Raw genomic sequence first — 25,014 nt, forward strand, 5'->3', positions numbered from 1 at the left:
GTTGTAGTTATTTAAGCCATGAAAAAGTAATCTTTTGCTCATAGGTTAAAGGAACTTTCAGCTCCAATTTACTTTTTTTACATGGCACTTATGATTACCATGAACACAATACTTACTTATTTGTGTGTGTGTGTGTGTTTTTTTTTTTTTTGTATCCTTCCCTTTCTAGAAGGTAAGCATCCTAGGCATAAGGGCTTTGCTCATGTTTTCTGCTGGTGTGTGTTTATGGTAATGGATATTAAATCCAGGGCTTCAATTACAAACACACACTCTTCCAATGAGCTACACCTCAACCTCCTTCTTTACAACTCCAAAACTAGTACATAACAGTAAATGGTAGGAGTTTTATGAGTATCTGTTCAATGAAGTTTCTCTTATATCTGATAATCATCTGATTAAAATTTATGGGCATCCACAATGTTCTAGAAAGATGAAGTGAGAAAGTAACTATGACTTTTTGGGAACAAGCAGTTGTAGATAAAACTTTAGATAATTTCCTATTGTCCAGGAATATTCACTTCATTTAAAGGTTATATAATTGCTTTATTATGACCCTCCATAGTTTAGGATCTTTATAAACACTTTATAACAAAAGCTTATATTCAAAATGCTGTACCCTTACAAAAAGATCACAGACTTTCCACAAGTTAATGCCAATCACTTTCAAATACCATACTTAGAAGGCATGTGAGAGGAACATAGATTTATGAAGTCAGTCAACAGTAGCAGACAGAATGTTACCTAAGTAAACTCTGCTCTTAGCTCTCCTTTGGTAATGTCCCCCCCAGGTTTCCTCATTAATTAAAAAAATAATTTAGCTTCCTTCTAAAAAGTAGATAGGCTTTTTTTTTTTTTTACTTACACTTGATAAGTTCAGATAAATGATCAGACCTTTTGAAAAACAACACACCAATTCCCTTGATCATAGTAGCTCTTCAGAATGCTTATATCACCCAGAGCCTGGCAGGAAGCTTCTAATTCTCCATCACAAAAAACATGGTAGTAACGATGAAACACAGGACTTGGGTCAGGGCTTCTTGTTAAGTCAAATGGCTCAATAGCCCTGTCTTTATCGGGGTTGCCCTTGAGGTGCCAGGGAACCAGCACATCTTGGGAATGAAAACAAGTCCTGTTTGTATGGACAGGAAGCTCAACTTTCCTTGGCTGACATCCTTCCTCCTTGATGTTAACAGTGGAGGGGAGAGATGATGGTGGGTCTTCACTGCCTCCATCCGTAATCTGATTTACTAGAAACCCTTCAGTAGACTTATCACCGTTTATGTCCTCTTTATCTTCGTTGCTAGTTTTGCTCCCTCGAAGGTATGAAGACTTCTGATTTTTATATTCTTGTTCCATTGCCCAGACATATATGAGGGCCTGCCCTCCAGGTCTCAGGAGACGGGCAAGTTCTTGGAGAGCTGCCACTCTACGCTCCTAAAAGAAAATTTAAAATGAAATAGCTGTCACTTATTAATCCAGAGAAGACAAAGGAAGTGGAAAATATTATTAAATTTAGAACTGTCTGGAGATTCCTCAAACTCTACATAAAATATCTGCCTAAGGCACTGCCAAGCAAGCCTGCAGGCTAGATCTGAATAAGTTTAATTTACAGTGTTGGAAATAGATTACAAGTAGGAAACAAAACAAAACAAAACAGAAACAGAAAAGAAAAAAAGAAAAGAGGAAGATTCCCTGACCTGAACATACCAGGAACTCAGTACAGGAACTGAGTAAAAGGAAGTCAAAGCAGCTGAGATGCAGGGGACAGAATCACAGATAAAGGAGGAACTGCAGGGAAATGCAAAGTCCTCTAAAGGCATCTTCCAGTTCCCATGCTGCATGAGCACTGAGTAAAACTCAAGAACCCAGCAGAGGTTGGAAAGTAAAGCAAAGGCTTCAGAAATCAAACAGTTCTGGAGACAGAAGATGACCTTATAGTGTTCAAGAAACAATAGCCCAGATATAAACCAAGCTTATCTCGAAACCATAAGAAGAGATAGAAATAATAGCTAAAATCTGGCCTCAGCAGAACAGAAAGCCATTGCTTAAAGAATTAAAGTAACAGCTTATATGTACTTGTTGGTCTTAAAGCACTGCTCTTTGAAAGAGGACAGAAAAATCTATACTATGTAATATAAAACAATGATAATAAACATGCGGTATATTAAAAGCAATCATGACCAAAGCCCAAAAGCCAGAGGCAAAGACAGACTAGAAAAATAAACCCCCAAGCCAGAAGACGGCGCCAGGCGTCTATCTCTATCCCTTTTAACCTTGCTCCCTTTAGACAAATAGTCCTTTGAACTTAAAGCTGGCTAGACTGCCTGCTAGACTGCCAGCCAGTAAACCCCACAAAGCCTCTTACCTCTGTCACCCTCAGCACTGGAGTTACAGGTGTGTGTGTGTGTGTGTGTGTGTGTGTGTGTGTATCATGCCCAGCTTTTATGTTTTATGTGGGTGCTAGGATCGTAACTCTTGTCTTTACACTTGCATCTTAGAAAGTGCTCTGAACTACTGAGTTATCTCTCTAGCACCAGGAGTATTTTAGTATATGTAAAAGAAAGGGTACATAACTACTGCTGAGAGAGAGAGAGAGAGAGAGAGAGAGAGAGAGAGAGAGAGAGAGAGAGAGAGAGAGAGAGAGAGAGAGAATGTGTGGATACCAAGGTCAGAAGACAATTTGTGGGAGTCTGTTTTCACCTTTTATCATGTGGTTCCTGGCAAATGAACTCAGAGTATTAGGATTGGTGGCAAATTACTGTATCAACTAAGCATTATACTGGTCCATATGTTCCTTTAATAGAGTGGTTCTCTACCTGCCTAATGCTTCAGTTTTTAAATACCATCCCTCATGTTGTAGTAACCCCCAATCAAATTTATTTTCATTGCTACTTCGTAACTGCAATGTGCTAGTTATGAATACTAAAGTAAATATGTAGTATTTCTGATAGTCTTAGTAGACTCCTGTGAAAGTGTGGTTTCCTGCTAAGGCTCACAGGTTAAGAACCACTGCTTTAATATATAAACAACATCTTAATTTTTCAATATATATAATATCAAACTACACTTAGGCTGCTGTGTAGTTTGATATTATATATCAAATGTCTATAATCCCATGTCTGAAGAGCTAAAAGCAGGAGAATCAGGTAAATAAGATTGAAGCCAATCTGGACTACCTGAGATCCTCTCTGAAAAATATAGAAGAAAAAGAAAATTGTATATGCAAATGGAAATCTCATTTAAAAGGCCCCATTACAATTTTTAATTTGTTAATTTTAAACATTTTTAATCAACTGATGATCTCAAAATATTTACATGTTACTTTTAATTATGTTTTTTTGACTATAAAAATCTTAAAAGTTTCTTCCTGGTTAGCTCAATCTGGCTAGATAGTGATCCATCTTACTAGTACTTTCCAAGAACATGCTTTTGGTTTCAAGTACTAGATAAAAATGTCTCCATTCTTCCTGGATTGTAACAAAATAGGAATAAGGAAAAACAGCCAATTGTTATTGAAAGAGCAAAGTTTGGTGTGGCTGATAACATTTTAACTTTTCAACTTAACTATTAAAGGAAATTATTTGAGTTGTCTTCAGAGCTTAGGCATAGATCAGGAATAGTAATTCCTGATAAGAATTGGTTGTAGTTATTTAAGCCATGAAAAAGTAATCTTTTGCTCATAGGTTAAAGGAACTTTCAGCTCCAATTTACTTTTTTTACATGGCACTTATGATTACCATGAACACAATACTTACTTATTTGTGTGTGTGTGTGTGTTTTTTTTTTTTTTTGTATCCTTCCCTTTCTAGAAGGTAAGCATCCTAGGCATAAGGGCTTTGCTCATGTTTTCTGCTGGTGTGTGTTTATGGTAATGGATATTAAATCCAGGGCTTCAATTACAAACACACACTCTTCCAATGAGCTACACCTCAACCTCCTTCTTTACAACTCCAAAACTAGTACATAACAGTAAATGGTAGGAGTTTTATGAGTATCTGTTCAATGAAGTTTCTCTTATATCTGATAATCATCTGATTAAAATTTATGGGCATCCACAATGTTCTAGAAAGATGAAGTGAGAAAGTAACTATGACTTTTTGGGAACAAGCAGTTGTAGATAAAACTTTAGATAATTTCCTATTGTCCAGGAATATTCACTTCATTTAAAGGTTATATAATTGCTTTATTATGACCCTCCATAGTTTAGGATCTTTATAAACACTTTATAACAAAAGCTTATATTCAAAATGCTGTACCCTTACAAAAAGATCACAGACTTTCCACAAGTTAATGCCAATCACTTTCAAATACCATACTTAGAAGGCATGTGAGAGGAACATAGATTTATGAAGTCAGTCAACAGTAGCAGACAGAATGTTACCTAAGTAAACTCTGCTCTTAGCTCTCCTTTGGTAATGTCCCCCCCCCAGGTTTCCTCATTAATTAAAAAAATAATTTAGCTTCCTTCTAAAAAGTAGATAGGCTTTTTTTTTTTTTTACTTACACTTGATAAGTTCAGATAAATGATCAGACCTTTTGAAGAACAACACACCAATTCCCTTGATCATAGTAGCTCTTCAGAATGCTTATATCACCCAGAGCCTGGCAGGAAGCTTCTAATTCTCCATCACAAAAAACATGGTAGTAACGATGAAACACAGGACTTGGGTCAGGGCTTCTTGTTAAGTCAAATGGCTCAATAGCCCTGTCTTTATCGGGGTTGCCCTTGAGGTGCCAGGGAACCAGCACATCTTGGGAATGAAAACAAGTCCTGTTTGTATGGACAGGAAGCTCAACTTTCCTTGGCTGACATCCTTCCTCCTTGATGTTAACAGTGGAGGGGAGAGATGATGGTGGGTCTTCACTGCCTCCATCCGTAATCTGATTTACTAGAAACCCTTCAGTAGACTTATCACCATTTATGTCCTCTTTATCTTCGTTGCTAGTTTTGCTCCCTCGAAGGTATGAAGACTTCTGATTTTTATATTCTTGTTCCATTGCCCAGACATATATGAGGGCCTGCCCTCCAGGTCTCAGGAGACGGGCAAGTTCTTGGAGAGCTGCCACTCTACGCTCCTAAAAGAAAATTTAAAATGAAATAGCTGTCACTTATTAATCCAGAGAAGACAAAGGAAGTGGAAAATATTATTAAATTTAGAACTGTCTGGAGATTCCTCAAACTCTACATAAAATATCTGCCTAAGGCACTGCCAAGCAAGCCTGCAGGCTAGATCTGAATAAGTTTAATTTACAGTGTTGGAAATAGATTACAAGTAGGAAACAAAACAAAACAAAACAGAAACAGAAAAGAAAAAAAGAAAAGAGGAAGATTCCCTGACCTGAACATACCAGGAACTCAGTACAGGAACTGAGTAAAAGGAAGTCAAAGCAGCTGAGATGCAGGGGACAGAATCACAGATAAAGGAGGAACTGCAGGGAAATGCAAAGTCCTCTAAAGGCATCTTCCAGTTCCCATGCTGCATGAGCACTGAGTAAAACTCAAGAACCCAGCAGAGGTTGGAAAGTAAAGCAAAGGCTTCAGAAATCAAACAGTTCTGGAGACAGAAGATGACCTTATAGTGTTCAAGAAACAATAGCCCAGATATAAACCAAGCTTATCTCGAAACCATAAGAAGAGATAGAAATAATAGCTAAAATCTGGCCTCAGCAGAACAGAAAGCCATTGCTTAAAGAATTAAAGTAACAGCTTATATGTACTTGTTGGTCTTAAAGCACTGCTCTTTGAAAGAGGACAGAAAAATCTATACTATGTAATATAAAACAATGATAATAAACATGCGGTATATTAAAAGCAATCATGACCAAAGCCCAAAAGCCAGAGGCAAAGACAGACTAGAAAAATAAACCCCCAAGCCAGAAGACGGCGCCAGGCGTCTATCTCTATCCCTTTTAACCTTGCTCCCTTTAGACAAATAGTCCTTTGAACTTAAAGCTGGCTAGACTGCCTGCTAGACTGCCAGCCAGTAAACCCCACAAAGCCTCTTACCTCTGTCACCCTCAGCACTGGAGTTACAGGTGTGTGTGTGTGTGTGTGTGTGTGTGTGTGTGTGTATCATGCCCAGCTTTTATGTTTTATGTGGGTGCTAGGATCGTAACTCTTGTCTTTACACTTGCATCTTAGAAAGTGCTCTGAACTACTGAGTTATCTCTCTAGCACCAGGAGTATTTTAGTATATGTAAAAGAAAGGGTACATAACTACTGCTGAGAGAGAGAGAGAGAGAGAGAGAGAGAGAGAGAGAGAGAGAGAGAGAGATCAATTTAAGAAATTCTCTTTTTTTTCAGTAGGAAAATGAAGAGAACTTTTACTTAATTCTGGAGTATGTTTTTCACAGTTATCTGGATTCTTTGTAACTGTCACTTCCAGAAATGGAAGGAAGGAAATAGCAACATAGCTTTCCCTTTAGAGGCTTCCTGTCGAGGTCTGTTTTCAATTGATTATGTGTTCTAAGAAAATTTACCCTCAGTTTTTACAGACAGAAAAGGAGATATCTATTATTTTCATTAGACTTAGAAACTTTCCTGCCACAAACTAACCACGAAGTATGGCCTTTGTGCACAGATACTTTGTTCAATATTATCTATCCTTTTATAAAGATGGACCAAGGGTGTCAGTTAGGAGGGCTGGGCAGTCTATGGGGGCCTCTGGTAGTGTTCAAATGGACTTTGGGAGCCCATTCCACATAGAGGGATACTCTCTCAGCCTAGACACATGGGGGAGGGCTTTAGGCCCAGCTCCATACAGTGTTCCAGACTTTGAAGACTCCCCATGGTAGGCCGCACCTGACCTGGGGAGCAGAAAGGGGATGAGATAGGGGGTCAGTTGGGGGCAGGGGAGGATAAGAACTAGAGGGAACTGGAATTGACATGTAAAGCAAGATTGTTTCTAATTTAAATTTTAAAAAATCATAAAAAAGATGTAAGTTTATATACCAAAACTTTCCAAATCCACACAGTGTTTCAACAAGACAACTGTTTCCACATTGGAGATTAAATTCAAGTTAAGTGAGTAGACTCCACGATAATTCTATTACTCAAGTATTTTAGTTTTTATATGAATTAAAACCAATGTAACATATTTAACAATATGAGTTACTACTGATCTTATAAATTGTTTTGTTAGTTTCTCACATTTCTTTCAGTTCATTTGCTATAGTTTCTATTAATTCAAATAAAAACCAAGTGGTATACTTGAAAATGAGACTGGATTTCCACAATTGTTTTCATTTTAATGTTTTATAGCTATTTCCCTCTATGTTCTATATATGAGGAGACAAAGTTTAGCTAATCAAAATTAAATATACTAGCTCTCTTATGGTATAGAAAAACACAGTTACTTAAATCCAATGTAACTAAGAATTAAACACTTTTATCTTGGGCTAGGGAGATGGCACAGTAGCTAAAAGCTCTGGCCACTACCTGATGACCTGAATTCAATTCCCAGAACCCATATGTTGGAAGAAGAGAATTCACTCTCAAAATTTTTCTCTGACCTACATATGCATCCTGTGGCAAGTGCACATACACATTGATGGCCCCCTCTCCCACACACTCTAAATTAAAGGAATGCATATAAAGTTAAAGATTTTATATATCATCATTTCAGTTACTTTGCAAGGACTTAGGTTATAAATTAATGTTAAAAAACTACTAAAGTGTCCAGTCAAGAATAAAACAAGAAAGGCCTTATTTTCCATTAAAAAAAATAAATAAATAACTAAAACCTCAAACACCTTAAAATAACTAAGCTAATATGGCCATACAATTAGAAAAATTTCAATGAAGACATAAAATAAATTCTAGAATAGTATAAAACACATGAATTTAACAGTAATTTACAGATATCTCCACAGAGAATTACTGAGCTAGAATTCAAGCCTGCATAAATTACCTAGAATGAAGCAGAAATTAAAGGATGGCAAAATGTAGAAAGTAGTATCAATTTAGAATTCAAAATACAGTCAAAATAATAATTTAAATAGAGTTTAATTACACAAAAAAGGATATGATGCCAATATCTAAACACTTAATACCTAAATAAATATAGCAAAGAGAATTCAAGCAAAAGAAACCTAGTCTTTTAGAAACTTTTAAACAAGCTTCAAAGAAGGAAAACTAGAAAGAGTAAATATTGAAAAGTTCAAATAAATATTAAAAACTTAAAACAACAAAAATAATATAAAATATTACCATAATGGAAGTTAGAGAAGCTAAGTGTTATTCTGATACCTTACATTGCTAAAAGGGCTAAGCATAACAATGCAAGGTAGACTAATGTCATTGGGTATATATTGGGCACCATGGTGACCATTAAAAATAACCAAAGAGTATCTAATCAGCAAACTAGGGGAAGAGGAAAAACTACATTAAGACTATGAGGTACGTAATCAAAGAAAACTGTTATCCGTTTTTGTCACTGGTAAATGCCTGAGGAAAGCAATATAAAATGGAGATGTATTTTAGTTCACAGACTTTCTGTCCATGGCCATTTGACTTCTTGTTCCTAGGAATATGATGGGCTCATCAGAGAAGAGGACATCCTGGTAGAGCTGCTCACCTGATGGCAGCCAGGTAGCAGAGAGAGAGGAGGGGAACCAGGAATAAATATGCCATTCTCAGTCACTCTACTGATAAGCTCCTTACTTCAAATCAGGCCCCATCTCTTCATAGTCTATACAGCACATAGTAATCAATGAATTAACCCATGGATGGAGTTAGCACCCTCATGACCTAGCCAATCACCTTCCAAGAGCCACAGCTTGGGGTCAAGCCTTTGACACAACAGCCTTTTAAATTTATTTTTGGAGGATACTTCATGTTGAAACTATTACAAAAACTAGAAAAATAAAGAAAACAATGTAAGGAAAGACTTATTTTGACTCATACACACAAACTTTTCCACTATAGCTACAAGCTTTTAGAAGAGGGAAAAGCAATACTCACCGCAGTTGAAAAATGGTGAATGACAGCAATGGAGATGCAAGCATCAAAACACCCACTTCGGAATGGAACTGACAGTGCATCACAGACTAAGGCCTGGAACTGCCTCTCTCTACAAATGTCTACAAGGTTCTGGCTACGATCACACCCAATCTGTGACAGGGGAAAATGTGTAACACTTAGCTTACATGTCACAAGAGGTTTACTTCATACCTTAGACTAATCACACAAGTGTCATATAAATAAGCAAAAAACACATTAAAAGTCATAATAGTCAGTACAAAGTCATAACTGTAGTCAGAAAAATCAGTCATTATCAAACAAAAAAAGAGAACTTAGGCCAGACGTGATGGCATACACCATCAATCCAAGGAAGAGTCAGAGGCAGGCAAATCTCTGGGAGTTTAAGGCCAGCCAGTGTTTCATGGTGAAACACTGTTGTGGTGGTTGGTTTTAGTTTGTTTGTTTGTTTTTAATTGTTGTTAAAGATTATTTCAATTTTTAAAGCTATTATGACTTTTTTTTCTGTTAAATCCCTAGCCTTACAAAGAACAAAGCGCTGAATTCACAGTTTGCAAAATGATACTTGTTTAAACTGTTCTGTATATGAAAACCATCCTCAGTGGACAGAGCCACTGAAGGCAGCAAGCAGAGACAAAATTTCCACCGCCCCATGTGGATAAAGCACAATGAGTCCCATGACCACTCTGGTTCTGTGAAAGTATCTGAGGGCTTCCCATTTTCAATACAGCTTTGTTGTTTCTGTATAACCTTTACTGTTTAGGAACATATATATTGACACCCAGCTACTTATGCACTATGTATACCCATGTGTATAAACATGCATATCTATACAAATATAACTGTGATGTGTGATATGCACATGGAAGACATATGAAGGACTGAAGAAATGCTAACCAACCATTTAGTAATTATTCCCAGTCATTTCTTTATAACCAAACCCAATAATGAACAATGATTTTCACTCTGTAAAAACTTGTAACTACCCTTTATTCTCAGTACTCAGAAGGCAGAGGCAAGTGGATCTCTGTGAGTTCAAGGCCAGCCTGGTCTGTCTCAAACTGAGTTGCAGGACAGCCAGAGCTCTTACACAGAAAAATAATGTCTCAAAACACAAAACCAAACCAAAAAAATCAAAAATTGATAATCAAAGTGGCAGATGTAATCCAACAACAGTGGCCAGTCTGAGCTCATACTTACTCATTTCTTTTTTTCATCATAATGAACACTGATTTGAAAGTCTACTGTAGTCTTTCCAACAATAAAGAATATGAATTTTCTCATCAAAATAATTCTTGGTTGAGTTAAACCACACTGACATCCCTGTTACATTTATTAAGTGTGCTGGACTCCCAAATGGTATTAAATGATGTGTATATTCAATCCTTAGAGCTGCTTTTACTTTATGAAGTGTGATAAAGATTCCCAATTAGAGATAAAGTATAGCAATCCTTCCTAGGTATAATTCAATATGGGAATGTTCCAAAGGGCCATTAATAACAGCACTGGGGTCATTCCTAATTCTTCCATTTGTTTAATGGCCACTGACTGATCACACTTTATTTCCATCTATATTCTATACAACTCAGCCAATAAGTACAAACACTGAATGGAAACACCATTCAAATAATACATAGAATCTTGTGTAAGCCACATTAATTTCCTTACACTTAAATTCAGTTCTGAACTACAATCAGAAGCCATAAGTATGCCTACTTGTAACCAAAACCTGACTCTTATTAAAAGTCAACAGACAGATACCCAACCTGACTATAAAACAAAGCTTTTAAGGTAGGGTTCAATGCTTATTCAGAAGAAAATTGCTAAGAACAATGAAGATGATTTTGACAGTCTGGATATAGCATACCTTTACACAAACTAGAAAATACAGGCAACATGTCACACTAATTCCACTGATGAAAAAGTGCTCCAGGATGGCTCAAGACATTAGTCTTTCATTTGCTTTGCTAAAGTCTTCCACAAACTATAGTTAAATCATGTTGTTTTATTTGTTCTCTTCCTTTTATAAATACCAAGGATTGTATCATGTATTTGAAATTCTTCATAATAATTCTAAACAATGTACACAACAGAAAGACAGCCTATTTATAAGCAAAAATATGAGCTCAAGAACATTTTTTTTTCCTTTTTAAATTTAAATTTGAAACAAGGTTGTTTTACATGTCACTCCCAGTTCCCTCACCCTCCCACTCTCCTGTATCACCACCACCAAACCTCAGTCCATGCCCTTTCTGCTCTCCAGAGAGGATGAGGTCTTCCATAAGAAGTCTTCAATGTCTGTCATATCACTTGGGGCAGGGCCTAAGCCCTCCCCCATGTGTCTAGGCTGAGAAAGTATCCCTCTATGTGGGATGGGCTCCCATTCATTTACTAGGGATAAATACTGATCCATCACTAGAGGCCCCATAGACTGCCTAGTCCTCCTAACTATCACGCACATTCAGAGGGTCTGGGTTAGGCATATGCTGGTTTCCTAGCTATCATTCTGTAGTGCATGAGCTCCCCCTTGTTCAGCTGATTCTGTGGGTTTCTCCAGCTTGGTCTTGACCCCTTTGTTCATCACTCCTCCCTCTCTGCAACTGGATTCCAAGAATTTGGCTAGTGTTTAGCTGTGGGTGTCTGCTTCTGCTTCCATCAGCTACTAGATGAAGGCTCTAGGACGGTATATAAGGTAGTCATCAATCTCATAGGGGAAGGGCATTTAAGGTAGCCTCTCCACTATTGCTTTGATTGTTAGTTGGGTTCATCCTTGTAGATCTCTGGGCATTTCCCCAGTGCCAGATTACTCCTGAAATCTATAATGGCTCCCTCTATTGTGGTATCTCTTTTCTTGTTCTCCTCTATTCTTTCCCTGTTTCAATCTTCCTGTTCCCTCATGCACACCTCTCCCCTCCTCTTCTCCCCTCAAACTAGTATAGCTACTTTAGAAATCAGTATGGCGGTTCCTCAGGAAAATGGGAATTAATCTACCTCAAGATCCAGTAATTCCATTCTTAGGCATATACCCAAAAGATGCACATCCACACAACAAGGACATCTGTTCAACTATGTTCATAGCAGCATTATTTGTAATAGCCAGAACCTGCAAGCAACCTAGATGCCTCTCTACTGAATAATGGAGAAAATGTGGTACATTTCTCTGAGTACTACTCAGTGGAAAAACACAATGGAATCCTGAAATTCAAAGGGAAATGGATGGAACTAGAAGAAACCATCCTGAGTGAGGTAACCCACTCACAAAAAAGACAAACATGGTATGTAGTAACACACATATGGATTTTGGACATAGAGCAAAGAATCACCAACCTACATTTCACACCGCCAGAAAAGCTAGGAAACAAGGAGAACCCTAAGAGTGGCATACATGGTCCCCCGGAGAAGGGGAAAGGGACGAGATCTTCCAAGCAAATTAGGAGCATGGAGGGAGTTAGGAGATCAAGAACTCTTGAAAAGCTACATATTTTATTGTGCTGGGTGGACATCAAGGGCATAAATACATTAGCCTTAAAAACATTTTCTGTGCTCTATTTATGTATTTGCTATGTGCATATATGTGTTCATGTTCAGGCATGCTGCCATGCATGTGTGTTAGTCCTTGAGCTCCCCCTTGATTAATTCAGAATCTCTTGTTTTATTGCCATGTACACCAAGCTAGCTGACCCACAACCTTCCAAGAATTCTTCTGTCTCCTCTCATCTCATCAGAGGAGAGAGTGAATTATAGACACCTGCTACCACATCTGGATTTTGTGTTTGTTCTGAGGATTCCAAATCAGGTCTACTTGCTTATATAACAAGCACTTTGCACACAGAATATCTCCCCAGCTAAAACTTCTTTATTTTTAAAAATTTCAAAGAAAAATAAAACAAACCAAAACCCTAAATATGTGACTATAGAAGTAGAAGTAAAGCATAAAGCAATCATTAAAATAGAGTTCCATTTTCTACTATCAAAAACGTAACTTTTAGAGCAAGCAAGTAACTGATGTTTACCTTAGCAGGTGAGAAAGGAAAAAGAGAAAGAGACAGGGAGGATAGAAGAAGGGAGGGAAGGGGGAAGGGGGATGGGGGGAGGAAGCATACCCTTCAGAACAGAGAGTGGACTGCACTGAGCAGGACTCCCAGTTTTTAAACCAAAATGTCTCATAGTGTTGTCAGTGTGCTAGAATCTCTCCTTACATAATGCTGTTGACAGTATAAACTGGCACAGCCATTTAAAAAGCAATTGGTCACACTATCTTTAATTATTAAAATAAAAATGTCCACAACTTCTGTGGACTCTCTTCTAAAATGCAGTTTTAAAAATAACACAAATTCTAGAAAAAGTTAATCAGGCTAATAGCCAACTGACCTGTTTGGAATTCAGCCAGGCAGATTCTCTGTAACATATTTTCTGTTAGTTAGATTCCCATAATAGTGATGTGCCCAGAATAGATCACAGATTTAAAAACCTGATTGTATTATCCCTCCAAATCTATATTTTCTCTTTCTTGTCACAATGTTTTTCAACATACATGTTTGCATACAGTGAGCATAGTTTTGTGTGCATGATTTCTTTTCCATTATTATAGCATACATCCTCAACAGGAAATCTATCTCCTAACAAAACTAAGTGCAAAATTGTTTGTGTGTATGCATGCATGCACATGCTGCAGGAGGTGGAAACTAGAACCCAGAATTCACACACTCTATAAAGCACCGTGCCACTGAGATCAGCTCCCAGTCCTTCAGTGTTTTAAAACATTGAAAATAGCCATATATAGAGAAGTTTAAACTCACATAAATACTCTAGAAACTTTAAGAAACAATGTAAAAATGAGGATAAGTGATGTGCATTATCAAATTATATAATAACAGAAAAAACAATAAGAATTATGCTTAATATAAACTGTTTTGCTAGGGTAATAGGAATATAGGTAGGTGAATATCTTTCAGAAATGTTCTGAATAGGGGCTTTGCTTTTCTTAAAAATACACAATATTTGGGTTGCAGATATAGCTCAGCAGTTAAGAGCACTTGCTACTCTTGTAGAGGTCATGGGTTTTATCTGCAGCACCCATACATGGTGGCTAATTATCTGGTATATAACTCCAGTTCCTGGAAATGCAATTCCCATTACTAGCATACACAGAGTGCATACACATATACACAGCAAAGCAGAAACATACATAAAATAAGTACTTATAAAAAGATTTATATATACACACATATGCATATACATACACACAATTTTTAAAACTATGAAGAAAACATTATAGCTAGAGAGATGATTCAGTGGTTAAGAGCACATGCTACTACTACAGAGGATATGAGTTCAGTTCCCCGCACCCTCATCAGATGGTTCACAACCACCTCTAACTCCAGCTCCAGAGGTTCAATGTCCTCTTTGTATGTGAGAGCACTACACTCATATATGAATCCACATTTGGACACACACACACACACACACACACACACACACACTAATACTTAGAAATAATGTCCCTCTCTTTCTCCTAACTTCTTCGTTCCCCTCACCCTGGCCTGCTCCCAATTTGCTCAGGGTATCTTGTTCCTTTCCTCTTCTGTGAGGGACCATGTATGTCTCTCTTTAGGGTCCTCCTTGTTTCCTAGCTTCTCAGGCAGTGTGGACTGTAGGCTGGTGATCCTTTGCTCTATGTCTGATATCCATATATGAGTGAGTACATACCATGCTCTTTTGATTACCTCACTCAGGATGGTTTCTTCTAGTTTCATCCATTTGCCTGTGAATTTCAAGATTCCATTGTTTTTTTTCCCACTGAGTAGTACTCTATTGTGTAAATGTACCAATTTTCTACAGTTGAGGGACATCTAGATTGCTTGCAGGCTCTGGCTATAATAAATAATGCTGCTACGAACATAGTTGAACAGATGTGTTTTTTGCCTGTATGTGCATCTTTTAGATATATGCCTAATGGTGGAATTGCTGGATCTTATAGTAGACTGATTCCCACTTTCCTGATGAACCACCATATTGATTTTCAAAGTGGGTGTACGAGTTTGCATTCTCACCAGCAGTGGAGGAGTATTCCCCTTTCTCCAAATGCTCTCCAGCATAAACTGTCATTGGTGTTTTTGGCTTTAGCCATTCTGACAGGACTAAGATGGTATCTCAGAGCTGTTTTGATTTGCATTTCCCTAATGGCTAAGGATGTTGAACAATTCCGTGTCTTTCAGCCACTTTAGATTCCTCTATTGAGAATTCTCTATTTAGTTTTGTACCCAACTTTTAAATTGGATTATTTGGTGTTTTGGTAACTAGCTTCCTGAGTTCTTTGTATATTTTGGAGATCATCCCTCGGTCAGATGTGGGGTTGGTGGGGTTTGTGGGCTGTTGCTTTGTCTTGTTGACTGTGTCCTTTGGCTTACAGAATCGTTTAAATTTCAGGAGGTTCCATTTATTAATTGTCAATCTCAGTGTCTGTGCTACTATTATGTTCAGGAAGCGGTCTCCTGTACCAATTCATTCAAAGGTACCTCCCACTTTGTCTTCTAAGAGATTCAGTGTGGTTGAATTTAGACAATCACTCTTCTTTAGGGAGAAGTGCCCCCATAGGTTATGTAATCCCTAATTGTCATCCCTGAACACATACATACACATGCAATAATAAAATGGCCCAGCAATCTGTATTTATATATATATATTTATGTATATTTGTATTTTGTTTTTAGTTATGTATATATGCATATTATATATATTTATATATATTTATGTGACAATAACAGTTTAGAGATCACAAAGTTAAAAGGGAGGGACACATAAGAGGAATTCAAGTTGAAGACTGAGAAGTGAAAATAATGTTGAATACAGTACTCACGTATGAACCACCGTCATGTCATGATCATGGACTAACCATCTGAAACTGTAAGCAAGCTCCCAATGAAATGGTTCTTTTAGAAGAATTGACCTGGTCATGGTGTCTCTTCATACAATAGACCAGTATCTAAGATACAACCCAAAGGGTATTATTCCCCGTGTAAATAGATAAGTAAACTGCATACAGCTGTGTAGGGGAATACTTGATGATTTTATTTAAATCAACCCCCAAAGGGTGAATTTATAAGGCCAAATTGTGGATGAGTCAAGTGATGTATAGTTGTTCTGGATCTTGACTATAGTAGTGGCTACATAAGCTATGCTGGCACTGAAACTATTAAAGATGAACATTGGGTGAATTTCAGTGTATGTGTGTATATGTGTATAATAACGTCACTACCAAAAAACTATAAACTCACCTTTGTTATCAAAGCGATTTTTTGTTGTGGTTCTTTTTGGTGTTGTTGGCTGTTAACTTGGTGAGTAAAATAAAACAGTAAGTAATGCAATAAATAAATAAATAAAATAAAAAAAGCAGGAGCAGCAGCTACTTGCCATATATAACTCCTTGTTGATGCCAAGGTACTTTCCATTTCCACATCCAATATCTGCCACTATAGAACCACTTGGCAAAGCTTTCAGGAACTCCACGATACGCGGCCATGGGCTGTGCCTTGTGCTGCTGAAGTGCCTTGCAATCAAATCATATACGCGATGGACATGATCTTGCTCCAGCTGCCATGCTTCTTTACTGCTCTCTGGAAGGCAGGGAGGTGTGGCCTTCCTCTTTGTGTCACAGACCGAGGAGTACCCTAAATGAGAAGGGAAAGCTCTGCATCCAGTTGTGGTGGTACATGCCACCTCACCACCTGAGAGTCTAAGCAGCAGGAACACCATGAACTGAGGGCACTCTGTACTGCACAGTGAGTCCCATGTTGCCTAGGCTTACAGAGTGAGACCCATCTCAATCAATCAATAATAAATAAATAATAACCAAAAATAAATTAACTAAATAATAAGTAATGTTAACTTTTTATTTTTTTATGCAAAAGACTAGGGTATCAAATAACATCCATATATAGAGCAGAGCCTAGGGGTATTTAATGGTTGCTAGGGGAAGAGGTGTTATTTTCTTCAGTTAGGTAGCCACTGATAAGTTGTCCATGCTCCAGGAAATAACTCTACACCACTCTCAAGCAAGCAATTCTAAGTAAACGTAATGAGTCAGAAAACAAAACAAACAAGTAAGGACTAGTGGGTTTGTTGGTAGGAAGAGAGTCAGTGAGAGAAGGATAACAGTCAATGAAAAATGACCAAATTATTAAACATGCAAAAAATGGTCAAAGAAGAGGAGGAGGAAAGAAAAGGGGAAAAATTTTGCAAACTGAATATACAGACCAAGTGAAATGAGTTTAGTGTTTCATTTACAATTAATAACTGCCCACAACAAAGAAACATTTGCATAAGAAACCTAGCTTCTCTCTCCAATCAAATATTAAGTATCTCGAGAATAGGAGCTTTCCTTTAGTTTCCATAGCTTATAAGGCTGCCAGTAGTGTGAAACTCATCAAATACCAAACATGTTTAAAGTATCATGTTTTATGAACTCATTGACAGTGTTAGCAAAATAAGCAAAAACTCATTTTCAAGTGTCTTTAAAATAGGATTGTCATATTCAGAAGTAAGAGGCTTTGCTCTTTCATGTTTATTTGTATTTTATCTCTCTGTGTATATGCCATGTGGTCGGCGGGTGCCTGTGGAGGCCAGAAGGTACCAGATGCTTTAGAGTTGGAATAACAACCTAACAACATGGACACTGGGAAGAAGTAAACTGAGGTACTCTCAAAGAGCCATCTCTTCACCCTTGAGATAACAGATTTTTCATTTATTTACTTTTTAAGATTGCTGCTAAATAAAATGTCTCTTGTTACAGGCTACCCCAAATCGAAACACTTTGATATGAAAAGCATTCTCTGATTCCTGTCATTACAAATTATAGAGTAATTGCTACTTTTAGAAAGTAAAAGAATTTTCTGTTGAGTCCAAGAAAAAAGTCTAGGGAACAACACACAATAAGCCAGAACATCATCTTGTGTGTGCAGTTCTTTTTAGATTCTACCATGTTTTCAAACCAATGAAACTATAAATCTCCACTTATTCTCCTAGACTCACACACACAAATAATCTGTCATCTCCAACTTGTCTGTTGGGAATAAAAAAAGAAAAATTAAAATCCTGACAAGTCTTTCCAACAAAAACCACTTCTGCACAAGTAATGTTTTGTTACCTTACAATCCCAACACTATTAGCTGTTACTTCAAAAAATAAAACATTTTCTTGGCACTCAATAATGCTTAAAGGATCAAATGTCAAGTAAATTATTGCCTTCAAAGAATATAAACTCCAATGAAGGTAGCTCAGAGAAATGCTATGAAAGCCTAACACAGGCATAGGTACAGCAGAAGTCATCTAGGAAGTTAGGAAAAGCTGTCCTAACTACTGATGGCCTTAAAGCATTTCCATACCACATTTACTCAGTCACAGCACAGATGAAATTAGGAACTTACTACAACTGCAGGGCACATGCCTCACTTTCCTAAACGTGAATGATGTTCGAATTCCCCGCTTGCTTAGAGTCAAGTCTCCGGCGTCACTCTTGATTATTCCACCTTTGAACTGCTCAGATGCTTGGACAGTATCAAATTTTCTGGGTGTAATTCTAAAGGCAATAAGTATAACTTACTTGGCATTGCAGTGAGAACAATAGTTAGGGAACACAACAAATGTAATTAACATACCTTTGAAAAGCCATGACTCTCTAATGTACTTGGGAAAGAATGCACATACAGTTGGTTGAGATTTTGTTTTATTTTTTCCAGAATATCAAAAGGTTTTTATTAAGATGATTTCCTATGCCAGTATTCTTATTTTAATTTATTCTTTCTTTCACCAAAGATTTTAACAAGCATTTCAATAGTTAGTATACTGGTCGTTTTTTCTATCACTCTCTTCCCCCATCTCTGACTACCTCTACCTTTTTATCCTTCTCTTTCCACAGCACACAAATGCACACATACACAAATACACACACAGTGTCAGTCAGTAACTTTGGAGGTAATGAATGTCAATGGGAACCTTCAAAAATAATGTTGAGATTTTTCTTTCTCCTAAAAACATAACAAAGAATAGACCGTCTTACACCAGCTTTAAACATTTGTATGACTTACAATCCAAACTTTCATAAATAACTACTGCTAATATTAGGACATAATATAGTTTTAGTAAAAAAAAAAAGTATGACATCTGAGAAGTGTTATGGAATAATCTTTTTGTACATTGTGAAGATGTGTTACTCTGGTTTAATAAAAGGCTGAACGGTCAATAGCTATGCAGGATTTCTGGGCAGAGGCTGCTGGGAAGAAGAAGGAGAGATGACAGGAGACGTGGAGGAAGCAACATAGGCATTACAGAGTAAAGGTAACCAAGCCACATTAAAAAAATAAATAAATTAAAAGACACATATTAAGTTAAAAGAGCTAGTTAGAAACAAGTCTGAGCTATAGATTAAAAGATATGGGTTAATTTAAGTTATAAGAACTAATTAGAAACAAGCCTGAGCTATAGGTCAAACTTTTATAATTAATAATAGTTTCCATGGCATTATTTTGGAGCTGACAGTCTCAACAACAAAGTGTGACTACAAAGAAGCCTAATCATTTCCAAGAATAAATGTTTCATAATATATATGCAAAGTAACTCCTTATTTTGCACTTACTATGAAGCCATTATTTTTTTTAACCAGTTATGAGGTGTTTATTCTTTATATACATGTGAAAGAAGCACTGCATACTTATATTCCTGTTCTCCACAACAAGATCATGAGGAGATAGTATAAAATAGTTATAACTTAAAATACAACTGGATTAGAAATGAAAGAAAGACAGCTAGATCTCTACACAGCTGTGCTGTAAGAACATAGGTGGTTTAGGTTCATGTTTTGGTTATGCACGCAATTCAGCTCATCACACAGGAAACAAAAGCAGGTGCTGAACTGTGAAAGCGTGGATCAGTTATTTTTAGCATGTCTCTTAATTTTTCTGTCCCCTGACTTCTTGTCTTCCGTGCCCATGTCTTGAACAGGTAACCACTTCAGGGGATGTCGGCGGTAGATGGGCCACGGAGGAAGTGTCAGCAAACACGAGAAAGCAAATCCGGCCAGAACTAAGTAGCCAGTCCCTCAAACTTTTCAGCCACGAACCCTTAGATAAACCCAACTATTGCAGAAACAAAAAAAAAAAAAAAAAAATGATTCTCTGAAACATCTGTTCAGCTACTTTTGCCCCTTGTAATCCATTTGAGTGGGCAGCGAGCTCAGATATTCCAGCACCGTGGGCGCAGAAGACCGACAACAAAGCGGGAGTAGCCAATTCTTAAGGAGAGTGGCTGGCCGGGCGCAATGCGGGACACCGCCCAGCGGACCTGCCTGCCGAGCCCCCGGAAGCGGATGTCTCCAGCGAGCACCGGCAGCCCCTGGCCCCGCCCCGCGCCATCGCCGAAGGAGGTACGTCCCTCCGCTCCCTAGAGGCCGGCGCGCGGCTCTCCAGGGCTGGGGCCGCGGCCCTGCCGGAGCATCGCGCGGCCGGTCGGCCGCTGCTCCTGACTGCCCGGAGCCGCCACTGAGATGGAAACCGCGTGCGGGATGCGCATCCCCGTCTTACCGGCCGCTGGCACGCGCGCGTCTCCATAGCGACGGCCTTCCCTCAGCGAGGACCCCAGCTGCCCCTTGGCGCCTGCCGCGCCTGGCTCTCTGCGAGCGGGAGCCAAGGCCAGGCTAGGGTTAGGGGCAAGGCGCGGCTGCAGAGCTCGCGGGTCGCTGCACAGCAGGAGTGCGGGGGGGCGGGGGGGCGCTGGCGGCCTGGCTCTGGGCCCGGGCCTGGGGCCTGCAGGGCTAGTGTTCTCCATTATTCTTAAAAGTTTAAGAATGAGTGACAACACAAAGAACTTAAACTCCAAAAGAAAATACGCTTATTCTCAGAATTCTAAGAATACTTGAGAAAATGGATTAGATTGCATTTAAGTGCACATATTTTAATGGCGATGAAAAATAATCAAAATCAGGCCTTTTTTTTATGATTCAAACTTAGTACAGGTTGTTCTTTGTTCCCCTAAACCCAGTTCTCAGGGTATTCCCTAGTGCTGCAACAGAAAACCAGCTGCAGCCTGTCTCCTCCATCTATGTATCTGCTGAATCCCACAGACCATACCTCCCTGGCCTCCCCTCCCCACCTCTGCACTGTGTCCCAGCCCCCAACTTGGACAGACAACCCCTACTCAGGCAGATAGCCCCTGCTCAGCCACAAGGCCATGGCTGCCAGAAGACTAGGCCCCAACACAAGTGGACATCCCTTGCTCAATCATAGGCCATACTACCAGACGACCAGGAAGACCGCTGACATTCTCCAATCTCCCTGCTCTTCCAGACCCATCCTCATGGTCATTCACAGCTCCTCAACAGAAAAGCTGCAGCCTCACCTTGCCCCTATCCATGCCTCCTGGGTTCCCCCTCTCCACCATGATTCTGTGTCCCACACCCACCTGGGCACCACACCTAGCTCAACCACAGGCTGCGCCTGCAAAATGATCAGGTAGACTGCATCAGGGCCTTCTCCATTCTCTCTCGGGCCTAATACTCAGGGTCATCCCTAGCACTGCAACACACCATCGCCCCTTGGCTTCCTCTTCCCCCAGCCTCCATTGCTAACAAGCATTCCCATTAAACACACCAGTGAAGCACGTCAGAAAAACAGGCAAAATAGCCAACATACTCTGAAAATCCAGAGAGGAAACAACCAAGGAACAAAACAACAACCCAACAAAGACAAACCTAGACCTAGAATCACCCCAATCGCAGATGCCTAAATGCCAGCACAAAAACAGAATTAGTAACAGTCAGGGCAATATGTCTCCAATAGAGCCTACCTACCGCAGGCCCTGAATATTTCAACACAGCTAAAGCAGAAGACAAATTCTAGATCTGGGGCTGCGAGGAGGGGAAGAAGTGGAGACTGTGGTCAGGATGTACTGTATGAGGGAAGAATCTATTTTAAATTAAAAAAAAAAAATCAATAAAACTTAGGATGGGTTACTAATAAAATAACATGATCATTTTCTTTAATATTTGAACTGGCTCAGCTAAAATTTAAAGCAGAACAGACAGAATGCATAAAAATTAATATTTTAATTATTAGTATATACACATACATATATACATACTTTCACACACACAAATTCTAGCAGTATAATGTTCTGTCCTCAAAAAACCTAAAGATGTATTTCCACCAAAAGAAGTAAAACTCATGATGCTAGAAGTTACTTTCAAATGGTTATGCAAAGCCAATGACAGTAATATGTGAAAAAAACTAAGAGATGTAGCAAACCATTCACAAGTGAAAACTACAGGTGAAAGTGGAGGGAGTTTGCTCATTACACTTACAATTTTTCTTTAAATTTTAAATCTTTTCAGAACAAAAAGGTAATGTATTAAACACAAAACAAACAAAAAACCCTGCATATATCCTGGGAGGCTTGTACCCAAAGGATTTGATTTGATGTGCAGACATTGGACATGGCTTTGGCAGTGCTGACAGAAAAGAATGAGAAATCTCACAGGAAGTTTCCCATCAGTCACCAAGGTCATCACAATACATACCCATGAGTCCAAAGATATCTAGATTCTCCTGTCATCACCAGCAAACTCCGACGAGGTAACATAACTTGTATTGTGACACCATCTGGGTGCTTAAAATCCATAACAATCTTAGAGCAAAGACAAAAGTTGCACAGTTATCACCAAGAAGGGTTAATACCAAGTCTAGTGTCATACATTCCTGGTGTTAGGGATGGTTTACTCATGCTGACCATATTTCTAGGTTAATAGCTAAGTAAGCTAAAACTTTCTTTAACAATAAGAACAGGTGACCTCCTGGGGCAGGAAAGTTTTGTACTGAGAATCAGTCTGGGAAATACTAAGTGAAGTTCAGGAATATACACTTCTAAGAATCATCCCCGGAAACTATAAGGCAGGTAGTATGAGAGCTCAGCATGGAAAGCACTAAGGAAGTGTCCCACAGGATTCTGAGCCATATTTACCACTCAGTTAGACTCTCTCTGCCTTGGTTTTCTTAACCTCCACAGGATTGCTGAATGAATTATGTAATTAATACATGGTGATTGGCATGCAGCAAATACAGAAAAGTGTATTGTTACTATCTATAGGATGTTAATAAGCAATAATCTAAAGGGAAAGTAATTAACTAGATTCTGAGTCTCATTTAGCCCTTCTGGTACTCTGACAGCCATACAACACACTAGGATTAGTTAGATACTATCGGATGGCCAAGAAAACTGAACAACTTCTCTCCTGACTTACATTCAAATATTCCCAATGGTCCTGCAAAAAAAAAAAAAAAAAAAAAAAAAAAAAAAAAAAAAACAATACCCAAGAAGATGTTCTGTCTTAGGACAGAACTACAGACAACAGCAGCTGATGAATGGGAGTTTAAAGGGCACAGCACAGAACAGAAAATAATATTCTGAGTGAACAAACCAACCTGATTTAAAAATAAATGTGAGCAGAGCAGTGATAGCAGATGCCTTAAATCCAAGCTCTCTGGAGGCAGAGGTAGAGAGATCTCCATTTGAAGCCAACCTAGTCTACAGAGTAAGTTCCAGGATAGTCAAGGCTAGTTTGGGTTTTTATTGCTCTGAAGAAACACAATGACCATGGTAGCTCATATAAAGAACATTTAATTGGGGTAGCTCACAGTTTCAGAGGTTCAGTTCATTACCATCATAATTGCGGAGCAGGCAGACATGGTGCTGTCTTGCAGGCAACAAGAATTCAACTGTCACAAGGAGGGAAGCTTGAGCAAATGAGACCCCCAAGGGTTTGCCAACAGTGACACACTTCCTCCAACAAGGCCACACCTCTTAATGGTACCATTCCCTTTGGGGGTCATTTTCTTTCAAACCACTATACCCTGTTTCCAAAAACCAAACCAAAACTGTTTTGAGCTAGAGAGATGCCTCAGAGGTTAAGAACACTGGCTGCTCTTCCAGTGGTCCTGAGTTCAAATCCCAACAACCTCATGGTAGCTCACAACCATCATGAGTGGGAACTTTCCTGGCATAAAGACATACATGCATGTGGGGGAACCCCAGAGCAAAGTTAGCATCTTAACAGCCATCTCTCGTACTACTCTCTTAGATACTAACATACTGGCAATTTTCCATTCCCCTATAACTGTTTCCTATTAAGCTTATGATGCAGGTTGACCCTGGAAGAGTCTCAGCTATAGACTTATCATATAGCAACTTATAGCAGAACACCCGGAATTCTGCTTAGAAAGACACTCTGCCTCCCTCACATCCTCCCTTTTCCACATTCCCTCATTTCTCCACTACTTAAACCCTGAGGTTATATTCAATAAATGAAACTTGATCACAATACTGTCTTGTCTCCATCTCTCCTGTCTCTTGTCCCCTCATTCTCACTCTCTCCCTCAGGGTCCCCAATGACTGACCCTCATGGGCGGAGCAGATACAGCAATCATATGTATAAAATAAATAAACAAATAAATAAAAATTAATGTTAAAGTATAAGTAAGATAAAGGGAATTTATTATGTATCTTGCTTGAAGATGAATACAGCACAGAGGCTAGACAAAGAAAAATATTAAATATCACTGTTATTATGAATAATAATAGTGGATCTAACTAGACAATATACCTAGCTATAAATAATAAAGAATTGACAAGTTAACATTTGTTCCCCCTTCGTGTCAATCTAAGTATAGTAAAGTATTTAATTTTCTACAAACTTTCTCTCCCAAATGTTCACATTCATTAAGTAATACTCTAAAATCACTCTATTTATAAAAAATATATAGCTCTGTTTTTTACAGATGAAGTATGCTTATTTGTGACTGTCTTGGAATGTATAAACATAAAAAGGACTAACAAACTGATGGAGAGATAAAGTGATATTTGACTAAAGCAAATATATTAAAATGTTGATGGCAGGACCCAGGAAGCTGGTTTAGGGGTGTTTACAATTCTTTCAACTTTTCTGTATCAAAATGTTTATAAGAAATCATTGAGAAAGGGGTAAAATTTAT

The 25,014-nt window shown here is 38.4% G+C and overlaps 1 protein-coding gene and 1 pseudogene across 3 annotated transcripts in view; both read right to left on the reverse strand.

Annotated features, from left to right (window-relative positions):
* Positions 1-304: 304 nt before the first annotated feature.
* Alkbh8 (alkB homolog 8, tRNA methyltransferase) overlaps positions 305-25,014 on the reverse strand; it is a 50,376-nt gene continuing 25,666 nt past the window's right edge. Inside the window, exons 8-13 of one of the 3 annotated variants that reach the window (XM_051178559.1) lie at positions 22,548-22,654; positions 18,406-18,557; positions 16,394-16,650; positions 8,963-9,112; positions 4,505-5,076; positions 1,374-1,434 (exon numbers count right to left, since the gene is read on the reverse strand). In XM_051178559.1, the coding sequence (XP_051034516.1) occupies positions 4,528-5,076; positions 8,963-9,112; positions 16,394-16,650; positions 18,406-18,557; positions 22,548-22,654 (1,215 nt within the window). In that variant the 3' untranslated portion in view covers positions 1,374-1,434; positions 4,505-4,527. Of the gene's footprint in view, positions 1,435-2,999; positions 3,189-4,504; positions 5,077-8,962; positions 9,113-16,393; positions 16,651-18,405; positions 18,558-22,547; positions 22,655-25,014 lie in introns of those variants that run through there. The other 2 variants (XM_051178557.1, XM_051178558.1) reach the window with 2 other exon arrangements.
* Positions 19,854-20,388, reverse strand: LOC127217566 (signal peptidase complex subunit 1-like; annotated as a pseudogene).

The sequence above is a fragment of the Phodopus roborovskii genome, unplaced genomic scaffold, assembly GCF_943737965.1.
Source record: "Phodopus roborovskii unplaced genomic scaffold, PHOROB, whole genome shotgun sequence".
NCBI lineage: Eukaryota > Metazoa > Chordata > Mammalia > Rodentia > Cricetidae > Phodopus > Phodopus roborovskii.